Here is a 26,540-nt window from a genome sequence, read left to right on the forward strand (position 1 = left end):
TTATGGAATATTATTTTCGATTCTATACAAAATAATTTTTTTTTAAATACAATTTTTATATTAAAAATGAAAAACAGAAGAAAAGGAACTAAATAATTTGGTATCACCGTCTACCCTGTGTGTATATATATAACGTTATGTAAAGATTACGTTGCACATACATACATACACATATATACAAAATGAATGAAATGCACCGGGCAAAGTGTTTTATAAAATTAGCAATATAAATGAATTTATCTACCGCGAAAAGGTAAAAAAAAAAAAGCACAAAAACAAAAACTATTCTTTACGGCTTACCATAATTAATTTACAAATTGAAAATAGTAGACGTTAACTATTTAATATATTCCGTGATCATTTAATTTAATATGCTAATAGTTTTATTCATTTGATTTCTTAAAAAATATCTACATAATATAGAACTAGTGGAAATTCACAGTAATTACCATGCTATTATTTCAGAATATTAGAAGAATGGGAGAAGGAAGCCGAAGAAGAAGAACGTATCACGTAAATTTTTATCATCTTTTATTTCTCGTAATAATGAAAGAGTAAAAATTTTCTCCATACATATTATACTTAGATTTACTCGTGTAATTTCCACACAATCTTAATTCTTTTTTTTTTTCAAAAATTTTGTATTTTAGAATTTTTGAATTTACAACAAATATGAATGAAATGATAACAAAACGTGTTCAACACTGTTAAACCGTCTGTAACATTGCGTTTTAATTGTTTTTATCTTATATATAGGAAAAAAAAATATTAAATATAATTTTAATAAAATTTAATTGCAGTAACTCACTCCATATAATTTTTTTATGAATTAAAATTTATTTATTTTTTTGAATTTTTAAGGCATTTTTTATTTCATTCTCATAGATACTAAATAAATAAATAAGTTATGTATACGTAACATGGAAAATTTTAATTTAATTTCAAAAATATTTAATAAGAATTCATGTTGTTGTGGTCTCATTAAAATTAATCCAATTGAAATAGATGCATTTTTAAATATATGTAGGCAATTTGTTTTATAATTTATGATTTAATTTTAACCCATTTTTACCCAGTGTTTTATTATTTTATTGATATATTACAAATTATTATTTTATTGAACAAAATTGGTTTTAAAAGCATTTCGTTCGCGATACAACATGAAAACCTATGAGCGTATTAAGATAATTATTGAAGAATGTGTTCAAATTGTTGGTCGGGAAAAGTTGGACTGACAGTCAGATATAATTATAGAGAATATTTGAATTGAAATTAAAATTTTTAATACAATTTAAAATTAAAATTTTAAAATTTGAATATCTTTGAATTATATAAGATTTTTTTTATGTGTGTATGGCTCATTAAAATTAGTATAATCGTATAACCATACCCACAATTTCACGAGACTAAATAGGAATTTAGAAGTAATTAAAACCTATAGCAATTATCGTAAAATTAAAATTTTAAATTTTTGGAAAAATTATAAATCCTCTTTCAATTGTATTTCTTTACTAAAATAAATTTTTAAATTTTATTTCGTATTCACAAGAATGAAGATGTAATCATCATTTTGCCATCATAAATTTTGACTGAAAAATAAATATTTGAATTTAAAATTTTTAGATAACTAAATTTAATATTTATACCAAATATTAAGTTTAAAACGCAAATTAAATGTTTAAATAGTAACACCATTTTCCTTCATACATTCTTTTATCATTGAATTTTTATACAGACTTATCTCTGTATAATAATATAACAATTATTATGTAATAAGTTTTAATTTTCAAAATAAAAATTTTTTGAATATAAAAGTAACATTAATTAAAATTTTGTTATTAAGAGAATGATTTAAAATTTTATAGTAACGAGCTTCCATTTTGTATTTTTCATTGCTCTATATATAATTAAATTCAATCATGGCAATTCCTAATCATATACATATATTAGAATTATAGACAATCTAAATATAATTAAAATTTTAAATAAATCAAATAAAATTATTTTAAGAATTTTTTTTTCCATTTCTAAAATGCAAACTACTTTTTTAATACAATAAACACGACACCGAAACACTTAAAAATATAAAAATAATATTTTTTTTTTTTATATTATATTATATTAAAATGTATAAGAACAAAAGAAAATACTCGTATAATAGTTTTGTTGTTATGAATGCCCTTAAGCTAGGTGTTTTTTGTTGCATTAACTTAAAATGTAAATTTTCAGAAACATGCTCATTATACTTAAAAATATTTTACATATACATAAATGCATACATAATTATTATGTATGTATGTATATAAATATTTAAATAAAAAATGAATTATAATAATATATATATAATATTATCAAATCCATTAGTCAAATTATAAAATCCAAGAAAATTAACCAACCATAACCAAATATTAAATACAATTTTATATATATATAATACATACTTTTATATTGATGCCCTACAGGAAACTTCTAAATTATATACTGAAACTGTTATACATCTATATATGCATATTTTAAATAAATATTCATATACATATATGTATCCACATATAAAAAATATTGTGTACAATTGCAATTTTCTAACTTTTTAAGCGTTTCATTAACTCAATTACAGCACTTATAAATACTTTATTCGAAATATGTATAACAGAGCAGAGTCTGCAATAAGAACAAATTTATGTGTACAATGATATTGCATACAGGCTGAGTATTAAAAATTTTTGTTTAGCATATAAAAACACACGATTATTCGCTTGTATTATGCCCGGTCAGAATTTTTTTTTTTTGATTAAAATAAAATTTAGCTTAAAGCATTTTTTCATAATGTTGATTTGCTGTGCTTGTAATTTTCTTTAATTTTCAAAAATAAAAAAACAAAAAGAAAAAAATAATATGAATACAGTGTATAATATACTTTAAAATTATATTCAAGACCGCTGAATATAGAAGGTTTTTTCCTTACATTTTATTGAATATTTTCAACTCTATTTTACCGCACAGTGCATATTATGGCACTGTTATACACGATAACATAATAGTTAACAAGAAAATTAAGTATGTGTGTTTTAAAGCCCTTTTAAACTATATATTTGTATATTACTTATAAATAATTTAAATAATTTAAAAAATGAAGTGAAAGAAAACTAAAGGTACAAAAAAATAATAATAATAAAATAAAATTTTTTACCTTCCAAAATGTCTATAATTTAAATCAATTTACATGTGTTTATGTGTATGTGTATTAAATTTTCTTATTTTTAATTTTCTTATTTTAAACTAACAATGCTAACATTGTCGTCACTATTAACATTTAAACTGTACTTATGTATATGTACATATATAAAATGGCATTCATACGACATGACACATGAAGTAAAATAAAACGACAACAGGAATTGTTGTAAATTTTTAGAATTATTTTCTATAAAATTTTTTTTTTATTACTATACATACATACATATGTATAAATATATTATATGTATTTATAATATTATGGCAAAAGTGAAAAACGCGTTAAACAAATTCGGCCAACTTGATGGATTGCCTTAACTGATTTTAATTTATTTATTTATTCGATGCCATGAATTAAAACAATTTTAATTTTACTTGTTAAACTCAGATAAGTAAAGGTATAATATATAAAAAAAAAAAAACAGAAATAAATAAACAAAATGACAAATAAAATAACAAAAAAAAAATTATTATAAATGAAAGTTTTACAAATGTTTGTGTGAATATTAAAATACAAAAAAATTAACGAGAGCCGCCATTCAATTTCTCTTCTCTCCTGTCCGATTCTCTTTCTTTCTTTTCGTATTCACAAACTAAATTAGATTTAATGTGTGTATTAAAGACGTCATCTATATATATATATATATATATATATATATTTATATTTATTTAATTATGTAAAGAAGGGTTTTCCTCTCTTTCTATACAAATATCTAGGATTTGTTGATGAATGATTATAGGAAAGGAAATCATTTTGAATTCCAAATATGGAACCTTAAATAGAAATTCAAATTTTATTCAATAATATACAAAGAGTTTTTATACTTATGTATATGTGTATGTAATTTATATCTTGTTAGTTATAAATGCTTAATACTAATTATAGGTATAGGGTACATGATTGTGTAGATATCAAATAAGAAAAAAAATAATTCAATTATTATTAAAGGAGGTGAAATTATACAAACATTGATATTTAATTATAATATGTACATTTGTGAAATTTACATTCAATTAAATAATTGAAGAATATATGAAAATAAAACTGTGCAATTTGATTGCACATATTGATAATCGCATTAAAATTCTGTGTGCGGAAATTTTTCTCTTATTTTTGCAAATTTATAATTTTTATGTTTATATTTTGTAAGCGAAAGTCTGAGATATATCCGGTTATTATATTGTAATATTTAGAATATTTATTTTTTTTTTAAATTGGATATGTACATAACATGTACAATTATACATAAATTCATGTAAATTCCGACTGATTACATATTTAAGGGTCAAATAAGAAAGTTAAATATAAAAATGTTTAAAAATTATTTATGGAATAATTATTTTTATAATTACTAGATGACTATACATGGTTATATAATTTAATATTATATAGATAAAAATATCAAAGCTCTTTGACGGTCTTTTATTAATAAAAAAAATTGGAAAAAAATTTAGAGGAAAAAAAATCGAAAAACTTTTATTTGAAGAGCCTTAAATAAATTTTTTGAAAAGTTTTTATACTTGCATAAATAAAATTATTTCATATATTTTATTCAATAATCGATGGTGATGCGCACAGATATGCTAATGGTAGCAAATTTAAAATTTTACAAAGGAACGTTTTGAAAGTTTACAAATCTGCGAAAAGCAGCCAGTTAATTAGAATAACGCTAAATTTTTAGTTAAATATTTATTCTTTGTCTGTTTTTTTTAATTAAACTACTAAAATTAGTTTTTGATTTCGTATAAGCTTTTATAATAAAATTTGAGTTTTCGCACTAAGCATAAAAGGGTTAATAGTGTTAAAATTGCTAATATATCAACTGATTTGCTTAGCACATTTTTGTGTTTCTTCACTATGTCACTTTTCATAATATAAAAATTCTAAGAAAGCACTAAGACTTTTTTTGCTACTTCGACCTTGCACTTAATCCCTATTTGCTTACTATGCCGATCTCGGAAATCATTAAAACCTGTGCCACAGAAAGAGGGCCGTTCGAAATTAGTATTTGCGTGAAAAAACGCATTTTGAAAAATTTTATTACTTAGCGTATTAGTGCACTTCACCATCGAATGTTATGAATTATTATATTATAATAAATTTAAAATTCTCTATATATAGCTACGTTTAGCAATTATTCTGCGGCTTAGAAAAATAGAAGACCAAAAAAAAAGAGCTTTAAATACATCGCAAGTCATCACTTAACTCTAAACTATGAGATTATCGTTTTATTGTACAGTTTTTTTTTTAAGAGATTTCATTTAGATATTTTCATTTAATACTTGAGACTCCTTAATTTTCAGCTCTATCATAATTATAATTTTATATTATTATTTGAGATAAATTTATCCCATATTATTATGATTATATAAGATAAACCACTTATTCACATGTACACAAAACAACAAACAAAACAAAACCAAAAAAAAAAAAATTAAGAATAGTTGAAAAAAAAAAATATTTTTTGAGCCTTTCCCGATTTTTTCTTTTCCACTTTTTTTTTTGTTTGTTGTCTTTTGTTATGTTTGGGGATCAAAAAATTTTTTTTTATAATGCTGTGATTTTTATCAACGAAACCGCAACTTTTAATAGGGAACAAAATAATTGTGTTGAGATTTTTTATTTTTTTTTCCATTTTTTTGTCGTTGTTGTTTGTTGTTGTCTTAAATAAAATTTTGTTTGATCGTAGCGCGATTTTATGAACAACCTGTGTCATAATAATATAATAGAGTAAAAGTGCTCTTAACATTACTTACATTACTCTTTTTTTTGTTTTTTTGTCTCTTTTGATGTAAGTTTATTGTTATTTTAACAATTTTATAGGTTTTTTTTTTTCTCTTCAATATTTATTTAATAAGTATTTTCGATGGATTTTTTTTTTTTTAATTTTTAAAGAAATTTTTTAAAGGTAAATCTTCACTATTTCCTATATAAAATGTTGGTACATAATTTATATAAAAATATATAGAATATCTATAAAATATTTTCATGACAAACCACACACATGTTATTCTGTTCAAAAAAAAACTAATAAAATTAAAGTAATAAAATGAAAATTGCAGTAATAAACTTGTCTCTTTCACTCCATATGTCCATATAATATTCACCAATAATATTATAACAACAATATAAAATGTTGCATATGAGTTGAGCACGCTATATAACAAAAAAAAAAAAATACTGTCACGAAATATAATCGTTGATGATACCAAAATACAATATGTGTTTATAGACTTATAAAATGGATTGATCTATAATGGTTTTGTTTTAAGTTTGAAAATCTTAAAGAAGATGGTGTACAAAAGCTCAATGAGAAATAAAATCATTGCATTATTAGGAAAAATATTAATTTGCTATAATTTCATCTGTAATTTATAGCAAATAGTTTAGAACAGTTTACTTAGATTTCATTGTAATTAAATAGAATTACAATTATTACAATATCAAGACATAGTCAAACTAAAACTAATGTTGAGACTAAAGGAGAGCAAAATCACCAACTTTTGTTTCTAATCTTTTATAATCTGCACTTGTTTTCATGTAACCTTGTCCAGAGCACATTAAGATATTGCTTATCATATCACTTTAATCATATTGCACATTTTTCCTGCTGTATTGAGTTTATAAAAATCTGTACTTAGAATCCAATTAGAAAAATTAAGCCGCAATAATTGCACTTCAAAATTCAGTGATGATGTTATTTTAATGTTCATTATTGCATAATTTTAGGCTAAAACACTTTAATTACAAATTATGACTGCTTATCAAAGAAAGAGTCAATCAATATTTTCTTAAATTATTTCAATTTTTCAAAATTATTGTAAATTGTTTTATATTTTTTCTTTTATATTGATATTGTTGCCATTATGCACTCATTCACAATAATCAATATAATTGGTGTAGTATACATACTCTTATAAATTACATGTGTATTATTTATTATATTGGCACCAATTTTTTTTTTTTTATTTAAGTGAAATTTTAATTTCAAGTATGTGCTATCATTCAAATTGAAAATTATTATGAGCAAATGGTCTTAAGAAATTTAAAAAGAAAAAAAAAAAATAGAACATATTTTAAAGTATTTCAGTCCTATTATTTTCAACATACTAATATAATAATTTCACAATAAATATCACAAAATTATCATGATCATCATTTTCATCAACATCAACATCATTATGTCATTTACCAAATCGTATTCATACGAGTAGTGTTTCTTCTTAAGAGTTTTGCCTTCAATTTTAAATCATTCCAATTTAAGGAGACGTTATACTCAAATAATCATATAGGAATTACATCTATGCATGTACATATATAGGCTTAATCGTATTAATATTAAAGAATTTTTAGACGGATATCATATTAAAACTTAAATAATGAAATTTTTAAATGAACAACAATTTTTATATAATATGTTCATATGTTTGTATACAAGATGTATTTTGATTTCATGAAAATATTCTTGAAAAAAATTATAAGGGAGAACAAAAACAATCTTATAAAGAAAAATGTGAAGCTAAAATGCATCAGAAATAATAACAGAAACAAAAAAAATTCTTGCACATTGGATAATCATATTTTCAAGAGGATTAAAAAGCTTAAAGAAATAAGGAAAATTTACAAAAACAATACAATGTTTTAATAAATGGTTCTTACATACAATATCGTACCGATATATGTAAGCAATTCTTAAACACATATGTACGTGTACACAATGCTCATGAAATATATAAGAATATGTGTGGATGTAGTATGTGATGCCCAATATCCTATAATATACAAGTGGTAAATAGTTTCTTCATTTATTTATACTTAAATGATGGCTTCTCGTTTATTCTATATATAGATTCGATTAGCGTCATTTCCAGAATCAGAAAAAATATAACTTAAAAATAAGAAATAAAAAAATTAAATAAGAAATTGGGTAAAGAAAATTTTTTAAATTCTAGATGAAATGAAAATACGAGTATGCACACACATAGTATTTTTATAATATAAAATAAGAAAAAACGGCAAAAATTAGAAGTTTCTTGAACCAAATAATATTACTTTCATGATTAAATCCTTCTTCTGTAAAATATACCATATGTATACGGACGTAAGAGAGTAAGTAATGTGCTCCAAATGTTCATATTATGTATAAAATGTGTAGAACAAGATGCTTATACTGCAACAAAATAGCAATATTTTTACTCTTCATATATATTTGTACGTGTATATGTAGATACAATGTAGAAGAAGATTTCAGTGTTTTTCAAGTCGGAGCAATCAAAACATTTCTTCCACGGATTTGATTCTATTTTCGTTAAATTCATTTTGAGAAAGAAGGATTTTTTTGATATTATTAGATGTGTGTGTACCTATGTATGCAATTTAATGTAATCGATTTTTGATGTATGTATATATGCATATATTTAGAGGTAATACGTGTATTTTTCGCTTTTCGCTAAAAATATTGCACGAAATAATAATCTTTCGATTGTGTTGTATTTTTATTTTCTTTATTAGCACAACATTATTGGTTGAAGTTATTACGATCATTTTGTTGATAGCATGATTGAAATCTGTTTATAAGAATTTATTCTTATTTTTCATAAAATAAATTATAATTGCTGAATGAACTCTTGTCTGTCGATCATTGTATAAAAATTTATTTATTAAAATGAATAGTTTTGAAAATAAAAATTAACAAAGAAAATAAAAAATGGGAAACAGTTGAAAACTGTTTCGGAAAAAAATTAATTTTATCCGACTCAATCGTGTTAATTAATCGTGCTAGTTTCCGTTTCAGGTGTATTTTTCGGAATTCATATTCAATAATTGGAAATTCAAGTGAAATAAATTTAAAAATAAAAAAAAAAACGATTTTTCCGATATACTGAAAAATATTTTCGAAATATCTAATTTCTTTCAAAGCTTCTCGATTCAATTGAATGTATACGTATGCTGTTGAATTTTTTCGTACAATACCCAGTACAATTAGTTTAGAAAATCGCAATATTACAACTACATATATTTTCGATTAACTTCCGCTTAAGCTCATTGAAATCAAAATTAATTATTAACTGATTGTGTTTAATTCAATTTAAATTAACAAATTTACATTCCTTCTGTAGTAAATTTTGTATTTTATATTATTGCACATTTTATTTTATTATTTTACTAATCGTTAATAATTTTTTAATTAATTAAAAAAATATATACATACTATTTTAATTGTAAACATAATGGAAACATGAAAAATTTTTTACGGAAATTACGTAATTACTAAAGCAAAATAAGAAAATATAGTTGAAAAAAATCAATACCTTAAACAACAGCGCATTTTCCATTAAGTATTTGAGTTAAAAACTAATAATATCAGGGCATTTACCAAAAAGCAGATATAACGTCAACCTGATGCAAGTGATGCAATTTGAACTGTTTAATTGGTCAAGTCCCTGTAAGATTTGATAGTTTTTTATTAAGTTCGAAAAGGGCTAGACAAAAAAAAGGATTTTGAATGTAATTTTACTATCGCATCTTTTGCATACTTTCAGGAGCAAAAAAAAAAAGATTTCTATTTTATTTAGTTATTAAAATTAGTATTACTAAATAAATTAAGGTAACTATAGACTTGTAATTTGGTGAACAACATAAATTATAAGATGCCTTTACATGACTGTTGCATTAGGCTGGCCGATAAATTTGGTCAAGTTATAAGACAAAGATTTCTACACGAATTTTTTTGAAGGCAATTTTCTAGTCTTCATCGAATGAATGATCGAAAATTAATATTTTGCAAAGTTATAATGGCGACATTTGCTTTTATCATTTTTTCTATCTCATAAATATTGAAAAGTATTTCAAAGTTTCCTTCATTTTCGAAATATTTTCCAAAGTTTGCTACGGTGCATATTGCCATATTTTTTCACAACCACGAAGGAAATAGGTTTGTTGCATATTATCATAGTAAGCTATACTTTAGTTTTGTAAGCCATTGTCATGTTATATAAGTTTTATATTAATTGAAACGAAATAATTTCCGAAACGTACAAGATTACTGACAACGACGTACAAAAAATTCTATATGAAAAATTAATTTAATTTTACAACAAACAAAAAGCATGCCATTTTATTAAAAATTTATTTGAAAATATTTTCCGTTCTTCTATTTACTTCGAAATTATTATTGACCCAAAATATTAATAATAAAAAACAACAGAGAATATTTTGTATTTTTATTTGCTAAAAACCATACATTCATCATATGGCATAAACATAATTAAACAAAAGTTTGAAATGAAATTTAAATTTTTAATTGTTTACACTAAGAGCCTTCCTTCTTTAAAATTAAATAAAAAGAAAAAAAAATCTTGTGTAAGCGGAAGTTTGTTTTAATTATGAAGAGAGAAAAATCACAAAAAAGAAGAGAAAAAAAAAACAAATCAAAAATTAAAAGAAAACCGGCCAAAAAGGATGGAAGGAATTTATTTTACACCTTTTGTAAGAAGAAGAAGAAAAAGAAGCAGAAAAAAAAACAAATAAACAAAAATCTTCAAAAATTTTTTTACATTAAAACAAACCTAATTAAATTGAAAAGAAAACATTTAAAGAAAAATAATTTTAATTTAAATTTCTTATTTCTTTGTTTTATTTTAATATTTTGTTTTTTTTTTTTCTTATTTGTGATAAATATATCTTAAGAATCATCTTTAGATGATCATACCTTTCAGATAAATCATGCACAACAAGCATTACAAGACACTTGTTTTTCATCTCTAGAAAAATATAAAGGTAGATTCACATATATAGTGCATTTTATACTTTGTTTGCATATAAAAATCGCTCTATGTATATACATATGTATATGTACGTCGAAAGATGATTATATAAGAACAAGACTTCCGGATAGGTGAAGAATAAGTAAAACGCTATAGAGGAGGGAAGAAAGAGAGAAGTGGGAAATATATTTAAAGAGGAAAAATAATCATAACTGAATAGTAGCTAAATATTACACATATATATATATATATATATATATATGTAGTATAAATAAAAATGTATAATAAAACATGTAAGACATTTAAATAAATATCTTTGAAGCACCTGTACACATACTTTTGTAAATATTTATTTTGTTGGGTTTTCTATATACACATGTGCAAACAACATGTTTTAATATAAATGCAATTATATTTATATACAGACCAATTAAAAATAGTTTAAACTTTGTTCTTATGTAAAAAAAAAATTATTACCACTTTCTATAAATTAGAATTTTTTTTTTTTTTGATAATATGAGAATTTTTAATCGTTGTTACGAGTATAAGTTTAGAGTATTAGAATTTCAGTTAATTGTTGTAGTCAAGTTAAATTTTGTTAGGGCATCATTCAATTAGTTTTTGTTAGGACATCTGTGTTAGTACAACTTAAGGCTAAAAAAAATTTCAAAAATCAACACGACTTTAATTCAACATTCTCTTTAAATTGCTTATTACGTGTGATTATTTCTTTTGTAGACTTTTAAAGCTTATTTTTACTATACGAACGTAATTTATGGATTACTCTATTATGAATATTCGGAGCAGAAATTTGATAATTCGTAATTGACAATCATTTTTCAAATTTCAGAGTTGCGAACGAAATTCATAATAATCAAGATGATTTAATACTCAACTACGATATTTAGCCGAAATATTAACTTAGTTTAACTGATATTCATTTGAAAAAAATCATAATAATTGTGATCAATATATTTATATTGAATAATATTTTTAGTTTTATGATTTGAAAATAAAAAAAAAGAGATCTTGTATAACAAATAAAAATTTATTAAATAATTGAATTAAAATTCAAATTAAAGAGCATTTCTCATATAGCAATTTTCTTTAGTAAATCCAATTTTAGTATTGTAAGAAATTAATTCCATATAAATTAAAATAAATTAACTAAAACCATAAGTCGCTTAGTCTAATTTCGAATCTTAATCATTGTTTACATTGATATCATTTACTTGAATAACTCAGGCTCTTGCCATCTTGTTGTTACATCATTACATTGCATTTAGCCGGCTCTAAATTTTTTTTTTGGTACTCTGAGATTTCAGATGACCTTCTGGTACTTAAAACACTGAATATCAATTTTAAAATATTGCTTTCAAGTGTCATTAATATTTTTGGAAAAAAAAAATGCAATATTTTCAAAAATTATAAAAATATTTTATTTATTTTTGTTTCCTTCTCTCTTTTACAAATTTATAATTTATTTAAAATTAAATTTAATTAAGTTAATTTTTAAGCAATATATTTTCATTAAATATCTCTTTAGATGATATTCTAATGATTCTGGTTCTTTTTTTTTTAAATATAAATTAAATAAAATCAATTTAAACAACAAAAACTAAAGCAAATTAGATTTGAAGGCGCCAAATGCTTTCACCAATATTGAAAGGATTAACTTAAAAAAAAAATTTGATAAAAATTTCCTGATAGAAAAATTTTTAATTTATGTAATTTCAAAAAAAAAAAAAATGAAAATATTTTAAAAAGGGTGAAACAAAGAAAAAACCAAAATGAATTTATTTTTATAATTTAATATTAGATAAGTATGTATATGTATGTATATGTGTGTATGTATTCATATAGATTAAACAGAGCGTAATATGAGAATTAAATATTTCATTTTGTTATTGTTCTTGTTGTTCTTTCTTACATCATTACATCATATATTGCCTCATAAATATTATTCTAATTTAAATATAAAGTAGAATATAGAGATTTTGTATATTACACGCATATACATACATTGTTACATACATACATTTGTATTATATATTTGAATTATGTATCTTTTAAGATTACAGAATTGAATTTCCACTTTCTTCCATAATATTTTGTGAAATTTAAATTTAAAAAAATTTAAAAATTAAATAAAAGATCTTCTCTCATATAGAAAAACTCCTCTATATTTGTACTTAATGGGTAAAAGCAAAAACGAAAAAATTTTAGAAAAAATAAATAACAAAAAATTCAGTCTAAACCGCGTATAATTTTAATCGTTGCCATAAGAAGAAAAACAAATATGTATAAATAAATTTTCTTTATCAAAATCCATTTTCAATGAATTGATTTTTTTTTCATTTTAAAAATTCTTTAAAATTATTCATGTTCACATGGATGTGTGTAAGTTCATATAATAATATATGAGTTTATTATATATAAATACGTCTATGTCAATATTTCGAAATTTGAAAGAAAATTATAAGAAAAAACAAAGAAAACAAAAAAACCAATTTGAATTTTTTTTATTATAAAAAAAAATTTCAAATGAGATTCTATTTTATTTTTAAAAAAGATCAATATTTAATTTTTTTTTTTTTTTTTGAAAAAATTTTGATTGATTTTACTTTAGGGTCAAAAGAGCACTCTACACTTTCATGTATATATGAAAATATATAGAAATTTTTTCTTTTCCTTATTTTTTAAAGAGCTAGTGGGAGTTCTTAAACATGCAGATTTCTAAAATTAAAAAATTTTTTGGATGGAAAAAAAATAAATTTACTTTTTTAAGCGATTAGAAAATAATATTTGAAATTATATTATGTAGGAGAGCACATTTTGAATTACCAAAGAAAAAAAGCATTTTATTCACTCTCATTCACTCTGAAATTATAAAATAGAAGTGTAAATCTATATATATATACAATACCTACTTGTAGTATTAATCTAAATTTAAAATAAATCAATTCTATATAATTTATGAATAATGGGAAAAAAGTAAAAGAAGAAGATTTTGAATATTTTGAATATAATTTATTCGATTTCAATTCCGCACATATCCACATAATTAAAAAAAAAAGAGAGCTCTTTAAAAATGATGTAATCTTATAGTGATAAAAACACACATACCATATATTTTATAGAATCTCGAAGGCATCTGCTTTCAAAAATCTCGAATAGCACAAATCAAAAACTATAACCAAAACAAAATCTTCATAATATTATATACACAAACATATGTACATTAATCTAACATTTAAAAAATTATAATTATAAGAATGCTATTTAAAAATGGCGCGTAGCTTGTACAAATTAAATTTAAGATTTTCAACTCAATTGAAACAGAGAACAAAAAAAAAAAAAATACAAAGAATTCACTTTAAAATTTTTGCAAAAACAACCAATAAAAAATTTTTTAAAATGTATGAAAAATAATTGAAAATTAAATTTTTTAAAATAAGAAAAAACAAAAAAAAATATTAAAAATTTTATTTCTTTTGTTTTCTTATTCTTTCTCTTTTTTTTGTTTGTTTTAATGAAGTATTATTGTTAGCCATCACACGTAACATAACAGATTTTGATTTATAGCTTTAAGGTAATTAAAATCATGTTATGTTAATCGTTAATTTATTCGCATGACTAAAAATAAAAAATGTCAAAAATTATTTTTTATTTTTTTTTATTTTTGTGTTCTTCTTTTTTTTTTTTGTTTTTGTACGTATGTGTTCGTTTAGTAAAAAAAAAAAAAATTTGCTACAATTTTTCTATGCCTTATAAATTTTTATCTGCATTTCGCTTAAACTTGCAATAAATATACTCTGAATTTATAATATGCAACATTTTGCTTTAATGCAAAAAAAAAACAGAAAAATGAAAAAATGAAAAAAGAAGAAAAAAAAAAATTTTTAAAAGCGGCTATTTTATTACCTACACTCTTTTATTTTGTATTAATTTTGCTGTTGAGTGATTAATTAACATATAAGGAAACGATTTTAATGTAATTAAGTAGATAGAGGGAGAGGGAGAGAGGGAGAGAGCATTCATGCAGCGGGAGTATTTTTTTAATAATTTAACTTCTTAATTTGCATTTTATGTTATATGGAATTGTTGTTGTATGTATGTAATACATGTTTATAAATGCAACAGTAAATAAATAATAATGTTATGGTTTGTTTTTGGGGAATGCAATTATAATTTAAAAATTTAGTATAGGAAAACTTTTAAAAATTTAATTAAAATTTCAATTAATGTTTGATTGTACATTTAAGAGAATTTGTTGCATATATTTTCGTAATTAAATTAAAACATTTCTGTTAAAAATGGTGGTTATTAAACAGGGAATATTGATATTATGGTTCCTATATAACATACATATTTTGGGGCAATTTCTCCTAATATTAAATCCAAAAATAATAAAAATTATGGGTCTTCTGTTATTGGTTAATGCTACCAGTTTAAACTGATTTGAAATTTTTATGAAGTGTCCTAGATGTTGTTTTGATTTGATTAAAACTTTTTGTAATCAATATGATTGTTGCTTGATGTGGGTATAAAATGCAAAGATTCATGCAATATTTTTGTGATGTACTCTTAAGGCTAATACCGGAAGAAGCTAATACCGTAAACTTAAGGCTAATACCGTAATTTTTTATTGCAGTAAAAATGGCTGAATGAAATTTTGAAATTAAAATATTTAAAAAATAAAAGAAACATAATTTTTTAAAATTTTTGGCTCAAAGAATTTACCATTAAATTTAAAAATAATAAATACGGTTTTAAGCAAATTTCATGGTGTCGAAGCAAATTTCCATGAATTTAAAGTTATCAAACCAAAAATTTATTAAGAGGCTAGGTGAATTTGATAGAATGAAATTAATATTTTTGATTAACGAATAATAAATGGGCAATATTACACTTTGAAAATGTTAAGTGATTCAACTATCAATGTTTATTATTTGACATCATTTAGATGTTTACGCCTTAGTGTATGCAATTTAAAGTTATTAAAACGTTAAGAAAATTGTTTTAATTTTTTTCTGTTTTTCTGATTTGCATCTCTAAAATGCGTTTAAAGCTATTAATTTTTTTTTCTATCTTTTATTTTTACTGAGTAATTAAACGTTTTTGCCATGAATAATGAGGAATGAAAAGAAAAAAACAAAAATTTATGCATGCAAAATTTATGATAAAATTAAAAAAAAAAAAAAGTTGAAAAAGGAAAGACAGAGAAAGAAAGAGCATTAATCAAACTGAATAAACACTTTTATAATCAATTTTCAAGTCAATAAATAATTTTAATGAAGATATAAATTTCTTGTTACTCTCCATATCGTATAATATGTAGGTATATGCAATAATTGTGAAAAAGTAAAAGAAATAAGTGAGATAGATGATTAAAAATCAGCAGCCGTCATCATCATGTCTGTTTTTTATTAGCTACTATTGCAGTAGACTCCTGTTTACATTAATATTTTTTTTTTTCCATTACGCGCGTTGTTTTATTTATTTATTTTTTTTTCTTTTTTTGTTTTTCTTTAATAATGTTAAAAATATTTTGTTGATCATCGCAGTTATATTATGAGTCTGTATATACTAAAATATTATGGTCAATTTTAAAATAAATGTATGAATGTAGGTAATTGGTATATATAGGTAAAATATAATATGAAAAGTACATGTAGACAAAACACATGTGCTTAATTTTATTATTGCACATTTAATAAACATTATAAAGGCTCTTCCCAAATTTTATTTAAATCGTACAATTTAAACTATTTTCATTCCACAATGCTCGAATACTATACTACTGTGTTCGCATTATAATCTGAAAAAAATACTGATTTATTGAAACAAACCCATAATATAATGGTATTGTCTAAATATTTAAAATCGTAGATTTTTTAATTCTAAAAATTGTTATTATCAAATTTTATTTAAAAAAACTTTTCTAACTTAAAAATATTATTAATTAAATTCTTTCTTTTTTATTTTTAGGTGATGCCAGTAATGCTAGTATAGGTAGTGGTGAAGGTACGGGAGAAGAAGATGATGATGCCAATGGCAAAAAGAACCAAAAGAAAAGGGGAATATTCCCAAAAGTAGCAACTAATATTTTAAGAGCGTGGCTGTTTCAACATTTAACGGTAAGTTTTTTTGTTTTCCTAAAATTCAATTCAAAATAATAGCAATTTGTAATTATGCCATAGTGCACTGAATTCTATAGAAATGGGCACTGATGGCCGAAAATTTTACCATCAGTTTAGATAAGTAGTATGAGTTGCTGAACCTTTTTATGTTTAAATTCTATTTAATATTTTAATAAGATAGACTGACATTTTCTGGTATTTATAAGCACAATAAGAATATTCCAATATTAAAAGACATGTTCAGAAAATTTTTATTCTATAAAATCACATTTTTCACGAATAATCATTTTAATTTTGGAACATGGATATTTGTATATTAAACTCCAAAACTATATGCAGTTACCAAATTACTATTCAAAATTCGATATTATTTTAAGATTATGTTTCCAATCTAAAAATCAATTCCTATATTCATACACATGTTTTCTTTTTCCAATTTCTTATCATTTTATTTCATTGGTTATTTTCTATACCGTCATAATCTAAATTATCAATTCAAATACATAAAGAACAAACAGAAACAAATGAAAAAAAACAAAAGGAAAGGATAATGTACACATTTATTTATACATACTTATAATCTATTATAGATTCAACATTGAAGTTACTTAGAACTATGAATCCATCGTATTTTGATCCTTTTTTTTATTCTTCCTTTTAATTTTTATTATTTATACTTTTTTTTTTTTTTGCTTAACTGTTTGAAGTCGTATTAAATGTAAACAATATTATAACCGTATCAAAAATTTCTTATCTATGTTTCTTTAGAGAAGAACATGAAATTTACGTACATATATTTACACGCAAAGCGATATCCTGTTTATTATAAACATACATACCAATTGTGCACATATTTTATACTTTATTCTTTATATATTTGGTTTTTATACAATACATAATATACGTTGTTTGCTGTTTACCAATGAAAGAAAATGAATTTTACAAACAAAGAAACGAAATAGAGAGAGAAAGAAAGAAAGAAAATGGAAAAAAAGAAAAGAAAAAGAATATGTAAGAAAGGCAACACGCTCCATCTGATTCGATATCCCATATAATCCGCAATTCATCAATGTCGAAATTTTCTAAACAAAGGAAAAACATTATTTTTTCTTTGCATGTTTTTGTTCTTATTCTTTTTTCTTCCTTTAAAAATACAACGATCCTTTATATTGTTATATATATCTAAACTAAAAATAACGTTATAAGAAATGGAATAAATAAAAAAAAAAAAAAAAAAAATAAAATAAAAATAAAAATTATTTTATTTTCGTACAGAAAATTTGCCAAAAATAAAATTGAATGTAAAGAAACAAAAAAAAAAAAAATACAGAGAATAAAGTGAATTACTAGAGTATAATTTTCAGGACAAAAAATGTCATACCAATAAACACTATCACGTCCTCGTGTATATTTTTCTCTTTTTAAATATACTTATATGGAAATCGATTATTAGGTAACACGAACTCTTCAATATTTTTTAGTTCACATGATTGCGGTATATAATTATTACCTATATTATCACTTTAAAATTATTGAATATTCAAATAAAATTTAATATTTATAAAATTTACGTAAAATGAAAAAAGTATAAAGATGTATTAAGCCCTTCTTTAAATCAGACTCATCTTGCTAATGAATTCGAGAAATTTATAAAGTTCAGTAGACGGCAGTTCAGTATCCGTAAGTGTTTAATTCTGCAGTATTTTTTCAACATTTCAGGAGGCGTTTACAAAGGCTTTGCAATGTACAATGCAAATGTTATATTACTTTCTACTTTTGCATTACTGAAATATTTGTAAAGCCTTACAGTGTCCCGACAATACACCAAAAAAAAAATAATTTTAATTTGATTCTTATTATAAGATGACAATTCACAATAGAGATCTCTCTTAAATCAGATTTCTATTCTTTTCTTAAGTTTCTCATCCGGCCAAAATTTTTCGGTAATAACGGGACCTCTCGAAGGAAACATATTACGATTTAATTGAAGTTAAATTAAATTTAAAATGAAAATTTAAATTAAATTTAAAATGAAAGTAAATGACCTTACTAAATGGCGAACGAATTACTCTAAAAATTATTGACACAAATTGTTTTAAATTTAAAATTTCAGGTTTAAAATAACTTTTCAATAACACTCCTTATGTAACCTTTAATAACAATTCTATAATATTAACATTTAAAAACTAATAAAATGGGCAAAAAATAAAAAACAAAGTTAAATATCACATCAGGACGTCTATATGACCAAAAATCATATCGTTTTCAACAAAAGAAATAAGAAAACAACAAAAAAAAAACATAAATAACAAATATAACCTTAATTCTAAATAAATAATGAAAGCCAAATATAAGGAATAGAAAAAAAAAACATATAACTGATTTCCGATAAAATTGTATCCATTTCCGGTTGGATTTTGTTAAAGCTTTTTAGGGATTTTTCGGTATAATTTTAGTTTTTCTTTGTTGTTGTTGATCTCTTTTTTGCTTCAGAAAATTTCCTTTTAGATTTAATCCAACCGGACTATATTTTTATTTCCTTTTGAATTGAATCTAATATGAAAAAAATCTGATGTGGTCAGCACATAACCGACCGCATTGTGTATTGTCTAGTTAAATAAAAGTGTTACAGAATATTATAAAAATGTCTGTTAAATACTTCTTTCCAATTTTTAGGACATTAGTAAGCTTATAGTTAACATACCTAGAAAAATGTAAATTTGGCTCTTAGTAGAGTTTCGCCTTGTGCTACCCGAATTCCTTGAAATGCTCACCAGTTAGTTTCGGTAACAACCAGAACTCAAATATCAAATTTCAAGAAATTTCATCAATTTGTTCTGTGGATATGGTGAAAAATGTAAAATCGGCCCGCAAAATCAGTTCTCGAGCCCTGATCTTTCCAAAAAAAATATATGTTCATTGCTTTAATATGACGAATTCATATATTAAATTTCAATGAAATCGGTTGATTATTTCTCTTTATACACACAAAAGTGTATATTTGGCCCGTAGTAAACGTCTAGTTGCCGATGCCTGATTTCTTCCAAAACATACGAATTTTTGCGGATGGTCGAGCTGAGCTTATATATAAAATTTCAAGTAAATCGGTTGAATACTTTCTTCAAAATGTTCAAAATGTAAAACAGGCCCGCTAAAAAGTGCAGTTCCCGAGGCCTGATATATACCAAAAGTTGATCGATCCGTGCCATGGTGGAAACAAACTTACATATAAAATTTCATCAAAATCGGTTGAGCCGAACTTGAGATACACGCGTGCACACACAGACCGACAGACCGACAGACCGACAGACGGGCAGACCGACAGACCGACAGACCGACAGGTTGCTAAAAATAGTTTATTTACACTTCCCTACTATGGAGAAGTACGTTCCCACCGAAAACTCGATATGCAAAATTTGTTGCCATCACATAACCTACCTATTGTTTACACAATACGGTCGGGAAAAATTATACGAACATACAGTTGCTTTCTTCCCTATATTGTGCTGTTTTTGTGTTCGATATCAAACATTTATTTGTGATTTTTTTTTTTAAGGTTACCAAATTTTTATAAGAATAATATTAATAATAAAATAAAAAAATACAGGATACCGACTAGCTTTTTTTTGAGAAATTTGAGAGAAAATTTCTCTTTTACCAGAAAAAAATTATAATAAACAATTTGGAATTCGGAATTAAAATGATTAAGTAGTTGGGGCTTTGAGGACTTCAATAAATTTTTTTGTCGTAAATTAAAGGAAATCTCTAAATTTTATCATTACTTTCTCTCACTTTTCAATTTTTTGTTTTTTTTTTGATTTATGAATGCAATTTTAAATTGTTGTTACAAAAGACTCCACCTTCATTTGTTTTAATTACCCCTCTATTATTCATACATACATACATATAGAATGGTCGTTAACAAACATCTGCTTGAAGTAAAAGAAAAAACAAAACCACATGTGACATTTTTTTTAAATTTTTTGGCTTTTCCGCTTTAATTTTAAAATTTTTTTTTTTTATTTCGATTTCAGTTTAAATTCCACCCTCGCTTTTTAATCGAAATTCTGTTTGTTTTATTTTTTGTTTCTTTTCAAAATAAATTTAAACAATAAAAATTGCTATAAAACCGCAATTATATTATTTACTACGTTCGTTAATACAAAGGATGTGCAAAAAAATCTTAATCCCTTTATTTTTTTTTAATATTTTTTTTTTTATTTTGAACTCGCACTCTGCTTTTGTTCATTTTCATCATGATTTTTATTTTTATATGCCGTTTTTTATGCCAGTATACGTTTGCGCTAACTAACATTCAAATTTAAATTTAATTAAATTGCGCATTCGTATATTAAGCAAAAAAAACACACAATAAACACAACAATAAACATCGTGCCGCTCTTATATAAAACAATGGCGTTTTGTGTATTAATAATATATTTGAAAAAAAAAATAAGAAAAGAGAGAAAGAACCGTAAAAGGATAACCGTCTTTATTGTGTACACAATTTATCAAAATATTATACACACTTATGTATGTATAAACGAATATGTATGAAAAAAAACTATGTTGTACTGTACCTGTACAGAGAGAGCGCATAAACAATTCATCCCTTTCCTTTTATTACAATTCATTCTTGATTCATATTTTTCTGTTTTTTAAAGATTTCAATGAATTAATGCAAATAATATAAACAGAAAAAAAAAACAATACAACAAAAAATTAGTTCCTGTCGTCATTGATAAACCATTTCCATTCAACAGATATGCAATATTTTGATGGGAAGTTTATTATTCTCCTTGTTTTATTGTTCTGATGTACAATCAATTTTTTTTTTCCTTAGTAGCCATTTTTACATTATGCTTTAACAAACATACTGTTACCCAACATACAACTTTGTTTTTTTGATTAAATTTTTTTTTTTTTGGCGATTGAATAATACAGAATTACGGTATATAGAAGATGTAGAAGTTGAGAAGTTGGAAAAAAAAATATAGGTATTTTGACGATGCCGCCAACGACTGACGAACGACTGTCTAATATATTTTGTATAATATATGTAATGTAGTTATGTTGATCATTAAACCACCCTTTTTCTTCGCTTTAAAACAAATGAACCGCAAAATATATTAAAAATAAAGTATAATTTTTTTTCAATACACACACACACATACTCGTATAACGTACGTCTAGATTTTTTTTTATATTATTTGTATTTTATGATTTCTTCTTTTGTTTAACTTGCATTTTAGTAGGAGTTTTGTTTTCTTCGGCACTTTTAAATAATTAAATTTAAATAAATTTGTTGCTTTTCATTATTATTTTTGAATAAAAGTAAGTCGTACGAGTATATACATATGCTTCAATGTTAGTTTCCGATAAATAAAACTACATTTCATAAAACTGAACAAATTTCATTTGAAAATTGTGTATTACCATTATGAATATATAGTTTACATTGTTGTACAGAAGAAAATTTTTGATATACAGTATACTTTTACATTATACAGAAAATATACAGCACTACTTTTTTGGTTGGTGCTGCCTTAAATTAAAAAACTTACATTAGCGCCTCTTGAAAAAAAAGAAGCTTATTTTGTAATTAAAAAAAATTGTCTTTTGTGTAGCACTATAAATTATGTACACAGTGATATTAAAGCATTAAAACCAGTTCAAACCGATACTTACATTAGATTATATGTTAGATTCGGCAGGGGTCAAATTCAGAAGAGGTCACTGTAACCTAACAAATTTATTGTAATATCCAACCATTTATAAAACGCCAGCTAGATCTACAACTCTGACATAATTACAAATGCAAACGAATACTTTACAGATTACAAACCCAATACTTTACAGATACGATATTTAAGTTAAATTTGTGGTACCACTGTTTATATAAAGCTCTCCCACACAACCACGCTGCATAGATTCCGATAAATATTAATAAATATACCTTGATTGCCTTTATAGAACTTATTACAGCTGTTGTTAAAGAACGACATCATCTCCTAACTATTTAAACAAAGAAATATGTGTCGAAATTAATATAGGTGCAGATATTAATTTCTTAAAGAAATCTATAAAGTTATAGAAGCATAAATTTATAGAGATATTCAAAAATCTTTATATAACTTTTATTAAAGGGATCGTTGCAGAAATATCGTCGTTTTTCGATAAAGCAAAACATAGACACTTCGCGCTTGGTTGTGTGGGCTGTAATGCATTATAGTTTTCACTTTAAAAAATGCAAAATTTGAATAGCAAAACATGTATTACAATTCGGGTATATAGTCAAAATTTTATATATTTTTAAAAACGGCAAGTCTTATGCAACAGAAAAGTTCAACATTAGCGAAACTGTTCATCATACCTTTTTCAAATTTCTTACTCTTCTAATAATTTTTTTTTATTTAAATTTATTTGTGAATAATTTTTGTTTTTTTTGCTTTCTGCGAGATCAAATTTTTTTTCGCATTCAATTATTGGTATATTATAATTTTTATTATTACTCTTTTCTTTTTTTTTTTGATTTTGAATCATTTACATTGTGTATTTGAGTTGGCTGTTTTTTTTTTAACGCGCACGCGTAAAATGATATTTCCGCCAGATGTGGGTGTGGTATAATAAAAATAAAAAAAAATTCGATTCATACAAATTAAACGTTTTTCAATTTTACATTTGATTTAATAATAAAGAAAAATCATTTAAAACGCTTAGATTGCATTTTGAAGATGAAAAGTTAAAATTAAAATAAAAAAATAAAATAAAAAATTCAATAATTACAAAAGAGTTTATTTGTAGAATGAATTAAAATCTTATGAATTGTAAAAGAATTTTATTGTTTTATTAAGATGAAGTTTGAAACCTACTAACCCAGATTTGTATCATATGTTTAAATTTATTAACTTGGTTCACTTATTGAAAGATTCTCTGCCATAAAAATAAATTATTTAATTTTTAAATACTTGAACTACTGTCCTTTCAACATTTATAATTCCAAAAATTTTTTCTGTATATTTTATTAAAAGAATTCAAAACAGTAATAATAAATTAATTTTTTGTAATTACCGACGGCAAAACTTAAATCGTAAAATTTTTTTAATTTCTTTACTAAATTCTAGCGTTTTGGAATTTATAATAGGCTCTTCTTGTATAGGTACTAAATATTGCTCAAAGATTTAGTTCAATGAAAATTGAATGGTTCTCTATTTTTCCAAGATTCATGAACATTTACAGACCAAACAAGTTCAAATACCGGACTTTCATCAAATTTTAATCAAATTGCTTAACAAATCCAACAAAATTAATGAAAAATATTTTAAGTGTAAACAATCCCTAAGCATATAAATTGGAATTTAAAATTATCTTAAAAAAATATTTCGACTTTAAAATTTTTTTAATTAATTTTAAAAAAAAAATTTGTATTAAAAATCAATTTTTTAAATTAAAAACAAAAATTCTTTCGCTTGTTTTTGAATCTTTAAAAAAATTTTCAAAAAATTTTATAAGAACAAGTTCAACAATTGGTCGAAATTGAATTTGCCATTGTAAATTATTCGTTCTCAAACAAGTTAAGCAACCTGCACATGTTCCTAATGAAAACCCGGTCCATATTCTTGTATTATTAAAAATTTAGAATTTTTTAAAATTTATAAGAAACTTGTTAGGAATTATTCAAAATTTTATTCGACGAGTTTTATAACAAAAACTATGTTATATACAGTCTAACACATAAAGTCTTGTACATTTTCTTATGTTATCTTCATATGCAATAATAATGTGAAAAAAAGAGAATAAATAAACAAAATTTTAAAATAACAATAAATTCATTCACAATAATAAAAAATTTTTATTGTAAAAGGTGCAGAAGTAATTTGTTATTTATCATCTTGGCTTTGGCACAAACAATAATATGTTGATTATTGTTTAAAATTCATAGAGGACATGTTTTTTTTTTTGGTAAACTGATGTTCTCTTGTTTTCCTATTTTTATTTATTTATTTGGTTTCTTCTCCTATTTCATTTTCCCTACATTTTATGTCTATAGATACTTAAATATTCTAGTACTTCCTTCTATCACAATTTTCTAGAAAAAGAAATGAATTAAAAAAGATTTTGCATACATAGAGAAAGAAAAACATGCATTCCATGTTATGTTCTTTGTTTTTTATTAAGCACATACATATATGTATGTATTATGGTTAAATTATATATATGTTAGTATATATATATAAAATTAAGAATTGCATCTAAAATCAAATATAAATTTCATGTTGTTCTTTATTATATTGTTAAGTAAATACACCACATATTATTATAATCCGTCGTCGTTTTTGTATATATAAATTTATATATATATATATATGTATACATATGTATATATACAATTAATATAAAATTCATTTAACATAAGTTTCATGTATACTTTCTGTTTTATGTTTTTGCTTGGTTACTTGGTTGGTATATAAATGAAGAAAACTTTTGCTTTAAATCTATAATAACATCTTTCTTATCCTTTAATATCCTTATTTCTTTTTAATATAATTATGTGTAAATGCATAAGTACATAGTACGTATATGTGCACATCTAATATATATATATATATAGAGTTTTATAAACTCTCCCTTAAAAATTTTCTAATACATATTGTTTTTAGTTTATTAAAAGCAAGAATTACAAGTGATATGTTATATTAGAAAATAACTTTGTTCTTTCTTTGTTTTGTTCATGTTAAGTTTTATTGCATCCTTATACAAATTCATGTTATATTATAATGCAATATGAATGAAATATGCATATACACATTGTATTACAGTTAAATAATTAATACTTAATGTATATATTTTTAAAGAAGAAAGAATATTATAGAAAAACAAGAAAAAAAAGAAATGGTCTTATATAATGGAAAAGGAAAGATGACAAGTACAAAATTTTATTTTCTTAAAAAATTTTATTTGCTTCTTATTCTTCTTCTTCTGCTAGCTCTGCTTTAAGGGAACTCGTAAAAATGTTAAAATTTTGTCTACATAAAACATTATTTTTACTTGTTTTTTTTTTTCATTTTATTGCTATTTTTTTTATTTTGTGGATTCTAAAAGACATGTTTGTTGCAACACATATTAAAGTATTATTATTTGACCTAGGATTGGAATATTATTATTTTTTTCCCTATTTTCATTTTCGGTTGCTTATTTTGTTTTTGTGACTTGACCAGAAAACAAGAGCATTTCAATTGTTTGGCACCGTTTAAGGTTGTTCCATATATACGAGTATGCATACAATATGGTAGAATTTTTCAAAAAGACAATATACAAATCATGATAGGATTTTAAAAATTGTTTCTCATAAAAGTTATACATACTAGTATATCGGTTTTATTTACGAGAAATATAGAA

General features: G+C 23.3%; 1 protein-coding gene across 3 annotated transcripts in view; it reads left to right on the top strand.

Annotated features, from left to right (window-relative positions):
* Window positions 1-26,540, top strand: part of LOC129612112 (homeobox protein homothorax) — a 437,826-nt gene that overhangs the window by 378,546 nt on the left and 32,740 nt on the right. For all 3 annotated transcript variants that reach the window (XM_055525634.1, XM_055525635.1, XM_055525636.1), the window contains one exon: window positions 16,990-17,138. In XM_055525634.1, the coding sequence (XP_055381609.1) occupies window positions 16,990-17,138 (149 nt within the window). The remainder of the gene's footprint in view (window positions 1-16,989; window positions 17,139-26,540) is intronic.

This window comes from Condylostylus longicornis, unplaced genomic scaffold (assembly GCF_029603195.1).
Source record: "Condylostylus longicornis isolate FDR11 unplaced genomic scaffold, ASM2960319v2 ptg000055l, whole genome shotgun sequence".
In the NCBI taxonomy this organism is placed as follows: domain Eukaryota; kingdom Metazoa; phylum Arthropoda; class Insecta; order Diptera; family Dolichopodidae; genus Condylostylus; species Condylostylus longicornis.